At 31.4% G+C, this 7579-nt stretch overlaps 1 protein-coding gene across 1 annotated transcript; it reads left to right on the plus strand.

The window, feature by feature from the left end:
- Positions 1-2610: 2610 nt before the first annotated feature.
- Positions 2611-7167, plus strand: LOC126883108 (uncharacterized). The gene is made up of 2 exons (XM_050648356.1): positions 2611-2795; positions 2876-7167. The coding sequence occupies exon 2, from the start codon at positions 3072-3074 to the stop codon at positions 5502-5504; it is 2433 nt and encodes an 810-aa protein (XP_050504313.1). The 5' UTR covers positions 2611-2795; positions 2876-3071; the 3' UTR covers positions 5505-7167.
- The last annotated feature ends 412 nt before the right edge of the window (positions 7168-7579 follow it).

Below are 7579 nucleotides of genomic sequence, written 5' to 3' on the forward strand. Positions count from 1 at the left end.
TTCAGTTTCTAACACTTACCAATTGGTTGAAAAACTTCAACTCATCAATCTGAATCCAAACATTACTATGCTTTCTTTTGATGTTAGCAACCTATTTACTTCAGTACCCAAAAATGAAACAATTAGTCTGGTAAAAACTCTCCTAATCAATAAGGTTATTCAACCCCATATCATTTCTTCGATAATAGATATTCTACAAATTTGTCTATCACAAGATTTCTTTATTTTTAACAATAATTTCTATAAACAACCAGATGGTTTAGCAATGGGTAGTTGCTTATCCCCCTTTCTAGCTGATGTTTTTATGGATCATTTAGAATCCAATTATATCATGAAAAATCCTGAAGTTCTACATTGGTTCCGTTACGTAGATGATTGTCTCGTTTTTGTGGATGGTCAGCAAGACTCAGCTAATCACCTTTTATTCAAAATCAATCAAATCCATCCCAATATCAAATTTACTATGGAACTAGAATCATCTAATGCCATTAATTTTTTAGACCTTTCCATTACCAGACTCAACAACCAGTTCAACTTTGGTATTTACCGCAAGCCTACTCAAACTGATCATGTTATCCATTCTTCATCCAACCACCCACTGTCTCATAAATATTCTGCTTTTAGGAGTTTCATCCATAGACTACATACACTACCTCTATCTACAGCTGAATTTAACAAGGAACTTAATATAATCAAACAAATAGCAGTCAACAATGATTACAACCCTAATATAATCGACAAGCTCATCCGGAAAAGAGAATCCAATCGTCTTCAGCAACTAGCTTACAATTCAAACCCAGTCATCACACCAATCTATAGGTCCCTACCTTTTCATAATACTGTCATATCTGAGAAGATCAAACACATTCTCTGTTCTTCGGACAATGTCCACATATCATTTAAAGTCAATAACACTCTCAACAAAACATTATCTAACACTAAAGATCCAATCAACTTTATGAATCGTAGTGGTGTTTACAGATTATCTTGTTCCGATTGTGATGCCTCTTATGTAGGAAGAACCTATAGATCACTGTCTACTAGAGCAGCAGAGCACACTAAACGTGACAATACATCAGCTTTCTCTCACCATCTCAAAGTCAACAAACACCACCTTAACATCCCAGATGGTGTGACTTTGATTCATAACATCCAAGATAAGAATACCCTTCGTTTAGACCTATATGAGGATTTAGAGATTGTCAGGGACGCAAGGACAAGTCCAAACTGTGTTAACCGTCAACTTTCTCTTAACCGTGATTTCACCCCCATTCATAGACAATTATTTCCATAATTCTATATTTTTATTCACCTTCACATTGGCCTTCTTTCCTATACATACCACGACAAACCCAAAATAAACAAAAAACCCAAACATTATACCTAATCAAATATTCTTTTAGTACTTCCAGTTTCTTTCACTCTGTGCTCCTGTCAAGACTCTATCTCTTCCATCTCATTCTTTAATTATTTTCACTTAACAAAATCATTTTCTCATTATATCAAAATCACACCATGGAACCCTTGATCTTTTCGGATATGACATTCTAATATAGACAATAACCAAAAATTTTGTTGAATTTCCAACATTTTAATTGATTCACTCTATTTTTCATTTAGATTAAAATAAAAAATAAATCTCAGCTATCAACATTTAATAAATTTACTTAATATCAACTTTGGTCAATACAATATTCAATCTAGAATTTCAATAGTTTAATATGTGACATATTCTTTTTACATTTAGAGCTTACAATCAAAATTAATTTTCTTCTTTGATCAAAACATGTACATTTCTTTCAGCGCAGTTTTCCTAATTTAATATCAGTCTTTATCCATTTAACAATTCACACAATTTAATTTCAAAACAGTAATTATATTTCATTTATTTGTCCACTGAACATAGGCAACTTACCTTATCACCTTTTTAATAATTTTTCTAAATTTAGATTTTCAATAGTTCTATATGGGACAAACTCTTTACATTCAGTCATAACAAAATATTTTTAGAGAAGATTTCTTGATTAAGATATGTACATACATTTTTTCAATTCCACTTCCCTTTTTTAATATCATTTCCTTTAATACCTCCAATAATTCACATTACAGATCTATAGATTGGTATTTTCTCATTATATTCGTTGGTTCCCTGAAACATATGCAACCGACCATTCACTATTGGCATTACTTCCAATTCTACAGCTGCTACTCTATTAAAATATCATATTTTGATAAAAAAAATTTTAAAAATTTTCTATATAATTTTCAATAATATTCATTCATTATAACTTTGCTCAAATTAATATAATTATTATCAGTCCTATACAGTAGACAAACAGTCTATGACGTCACAGCATATGAGTAGAATTTTGCTTTTGTTTACGGTGCACTAATGAATATATCATTATAGCTTATTAACCTTTATTTACAATTTAGAATTCATATCAAACAAATTTAATAGTTGCATATTCACAATTGAATAATTAAGTTAAATATTAATGCACATTGTCAAAAATTTTTCGGTTGACATTTGAGAAATCCACCTATCTTCTTTGACATCTTGTCATGAATTTTCAGGCACCAATCTGTCTAATCAGTTGGTTGTTAACCTCTCACCTGATCACAACCTTGTGCTAATTCCGAGCAAGGATGACATACATCCACATGTGATACATTTTTAATCTTAAGACATCGACTTATTGTCGATTACTATACAGCTCATAATGTAGCAATAATGTTATTTTGAGGTTTTACACCTATTCAAGTGGCTAGTTTCAATTACTTGTACACTGGACGTAAGTAACCACATTTTCTTTTTTAACTGTCAAAATTTCACCCTTTTGCATTTCAATCTAAGTGGTTCACTTATTTCCAGGTTTACACTGAGGATGGTCAGTTTGACCGAAAACGTTTTGTACAACCACTCCCTTGTGGATGAATTTTAAAATTTTTTAATAAATTTATAATATACCTATATACAACAGAAGTGTTTACTTCATTCTACGTTGTCTTAACAAAGGTATACAGCCAACTACAGGGTTTACCCTTTTAATGTTTTATTTAATGACGATATGGTCAACTTGGCTCTTAAGTACTTGCGGCTAGCTACAAAGAGGAACAACACTAAATTGGATATATGGTTCATATCTCAATGCCTTAATCACAAAGTCATTCCAAATTTTTGCAGAGTAAAAACATCAAAAAATGTACCTCCAAACATCAGGAGCTCACTACAAGTTAAATTAATGAAGAAGGAGATATGTAACCACTATGGAAAATTAAACTACCTCAACTGTCAACTTAAGGTAATGTATGATTCTTTGCTCGAAATAATAGGTTTTATCAATATTAATAACTTTATGTCAGATGTTCAGGATAAGGTGGAGATTTCTAATTCAATTAAATTTAATAGAGTTAATAACAAATTAATTAAACTTATTCAAGCCAAAACTTTGCTCGATCAAGCTTCAGATGTCAGAGATGTCAGAAAGTTTTCAGATTTCAAATTCCATCCCCGTATAAAGAACCTCACCAACATTAATTTTTCCAAAGACGAAATACAATTGCTCAACTACGGTCTTAAACACTCAGTCCCCAAAGATTTTTCAATCAAAGATATAGAGAACCTTTCTATCGAGACAGACATAGTTATCGAAAATCTCTCCGTAACCCTTTCAGACAGAACATCTATCAGAAACTCTTGTTACCGCTTTCTCAACAAATTCAAAACTAAAATTGATTCTTCCAATAACTCTTCTTTCTCACATAGTCTTTCTTCCAAAAAAGCCAACTCTTTTCTTAAGTCATTAAAATCAATTAAACAAAAAATTACAAACCATCAATTAATTTTCAGTAAAGCAGACAAAGGTAACTGTCTTGTCATCCTTGAACGTGACTTATATAACAACAAAGTCACATCTTTCTTAGAGAGCAACCATTTTACTTCTATAACAGTAGATCCTACAAAAAGATTTATCACTAAACTTAAAGACAACATCAAACAATTTTCTGATTTTTTCACTGAATTTGATGCTCCATACAGCAAAATTCCTAGCAACCCTTTAGTTCCAAGGTTGTATGGTTTGCCAAAAATACACAAAGTTGACATGCCTATACGCCCCGTTGTTAGCTTCATTAATACTCCAGTTTCTATCTTATCTAAATTTCTATTAAAAACAATAAAAAACTTAATTAACTTCACTCCTCAATTTTCAGTTTCTAACACTTACCAATTGGTTGAAAAACTTCAACTCATCAATCTGAATCCAAACATTACTATGCTTTCTTTTGATGTTAGCAACCTATTTACTTCAGTACCCAAAAATGAAACAATTAGTCTGGTAAAAACTCTCCTAATCAATAAGGTTATTCAACCCCATATCATTTCTTCGATAATAGATATTCTACAAATTTGTCTATCACAAGATTTCTTTATTTTTAACAATAATTTCTATAAACAACCAGATGGTTTAGCAATGGGTAGTTGCTTATCCCCCTTTCTAGCTGATGTTTTTATGGATCATTTAGAATCCAATTATATCATGAAAAATCCTGAAGTTCTACATTGGTTCCGTTACGTAGATGATTGTCTCGTTTTTGTGGATGGTCAGCAAGACTCAGCTAATCACCTTTTATTCAAAATCAATCAAATCCATCCCAATATCAAATTTACTATGGAACTAGAATCATCTAATGCCATTAATTTTTTAGACCTTTCCATTACCAGACTCAACAACCAGTTCAACTTTGGTATTTACCGCAAGCCTACTCAAACTGATCATGTTATCCATTCTTCATCCAACCACCCACTGTCTCATAAATATTCTGCTTTTAGGAGTTTCATCCATAGACTACATACACTACCTCTATCTACAGCTGAATTTAACAAGGAACTTAATATAATCAAACAAATAGCAGTCAACAATGATTACAACCCTAATATAATCGACAAGCTCATCCGGAAAAGAGAATCCAATCGTCTTCAGCAACTAGCTTACAATTCAAACCCAGTCATCACACCAATCTATAGGTCCCTACCTTTTCATAATACTGTCATATCTGAGAAGATCAAACACATTCTCTGTTCTTCGGACAATGTCCACATATCATTTAAAGTCAATAACACTCTCAACAAAACATTATCTAACACTAAAGATCCAATCAACTTTATGAATCGTAGTGGTGTTTACAGATTATCTTGTTCCGATTGTGATGCCTCTTATGTAGGAAGAACCTATAGATCACTGTCTACTAGAGCAGCAGAGCACACTAAACGTGACAATACATCAGCTTTCTCTCACCATCTCAAAGTCAACAAACACCACCTTAACATCCCAGATGGTGTGACTTTGATTCATAACATCCAAGATAAGAATACCCTTCGTTTAGACCTATATGAGGATTTAGAGATTGTCAGGGACGCAAGGACAAGTCCAAACTGTGTTAACCGTCAACTTTCTCTTAACCGTGATTTCACCCCCATTCATAGACAATTATTTCCATAATTCTATATTTTTATTCACCTTCACATTGGCCTTCTTTCCTATACATACCACGACAAACCCAAAATAAACAAAAAACCCAAACATTATACCTAATCAAATATTCTTTTAGTACTTCCAGTTTCTTTCACTCTGTGCTCCTGTCAAGACTCTATCTCTTCCATCTCATTCTTTAATTATTTTCACTTAACAAAATCATTTTCTCATTATATCAAAATCACACCATGGAACCCTTGATCTTTTCGGATATGACATTCTAATATAGACAATAACCAAAAATTTTGTTGAATTTCCAACATTTTAATTGATTCACTCTATTTTTCATTTAGATTAAAATAAAAAATAAATCTCAGCTATCAACATTTAATAAATTTACTTAATATCAACTTTGGTCAATACAATATTCAATCTAGAATTTCAATAGTTTAATATGTGACATATTCTTTTTACATTTAGAGCTTACAATCAAAATTAATTTTCTTCTTTGATCAAAACATGTACATTTCTTTCAGCGCAGTTTTCCTAATTTAATATCAGTCTTTATCCATTTAACAATTCACACAATTTAATTTCAAAACAGTAATTATATTTCATTTATTTGTCCACTGAACATAGGCAACTTACCTTATCACCTTTTTAATAATTTTTCTAAATTTAGATTTTCAATAGTTCTATATGGGACAAACTCTTTACATTCAGTCATAACAAAATATTTTTAGAGAAGATTTCTTGATTAAGATATGTACATACATTTTTTCAATTCCACTTCCCTTTTTTAATATCATTTCCTTTAATACCTCCAATAATTCACATTACAGATCTATAGATTGGTATTTTCTCATTATATTCGTTGGTTCCCTGAAACATATGCAACCGACCATTCACTATTGGCATTACTTCCAATTCTACAGCTGCTACTCTATTAAAATATCATATTTTGATAAAAAAAATTTTAAAAATTTTCTATATAATTTTCAATAATATTCATTCATTATAACTTTGCTCAAATTAATATAATTATTATCAGTCCTATACAGTAGACAAACAGTCTATGACGTCACAGCATATGAGTAGAATTTTGCTTTTGTTTACGGTGCACTAATGAATATATCATTATAGCTTATTAACCTTTATTTACAATTTAGAATTCATATCAAACAAATTTAATAGTTGCATATTCACAATTGAATAATTAAGTTAAATATTAATGCACATTGTCAAAAATTTTTCGGTTGACATTTGAGAAATCCACCTATCTTCTTTGACATCTTGTCATGAATTTTCAGGCACCAATCTGTCTAATCAGTTGGTTGTTAACCTCTCACCTGATCACAACCTTGTGCTAATTCCGAGCAAGGATGACATACATCCACATGTGATACATTTTTAATCTTAAGACATCGACTTATTGTCGATTACTATACAGCTCATAATGTAGCAATAATGTTATTTTGAGGTTTTACACCTATTCAAGTGGCTAGTTTCAATTACTTGTACACTGGACGTAAGTAACCACATTTTCTTTTTTAACTGTCAAAATTTCACCCTTTTGCATTTCAATCTAAGTGGTTCACTTATTTCCAGGTTTACACTGAGGATGGTCAGTTTGACCGAAAACGTTTTGTACAACCACTCCCTTGTGGATGAATTTTAAAATTTTTTAATAAATTTATAATATACCTATATACAACAGAAGTGTTTACTTCATTCTACGTTAACATGAATATTTTCTAATAATGTGTTTTTGTAAAGGCATAACTTTGATTATTAATTTCGCATAGACGCTTATTTAGTCTACCAAAAGTTATCAGAATTTAATAACAAAAACAACGTAGTTTTCACTCGGAGTGTTGACTATGCTAATATTTTTATTTATCATAATAAATTGTACTTGGGTACCATCCGTATTCTTTTCAGATACGTCCACCTCGCAAACAGAAACAAGTAAAAATAAACATCTGGCGGTGAGTCACGCGTCCCACGGCCCAAGAAAACTGTACGCCGATGATAAACGTTCCCAAGATTGACCTGCGAACGAATGAAGACCTGATAGTAGGATGCGCAGAACTGTCTACGCA

The sequence above is a fragment of the Diabrotica virgifera genome, chromosome 4 (assembly GCF_917563875.1).
Source record: "Diabrotica virgifera virgifera chromosome 4, PGI_DIABVI_V3a".
Classification (NCBI taxonomy): domain Eukaryota; kingdom Metazoa; phylum Arthropoda; class Insecta; order Coleoptera; family Chrysomelidae; genus Diabrotica; species Diabrotica virgifera.

Excerpts from the sequence above, each read along its gene's own strand:
- LOC126883108 (XM_050648356.1), top strand. The coding sequence starts at position 3,072 with ATGGTCAACTTGGCTCTTAAGTACTTGCGGCTAGCTACAAAGAGGAAC.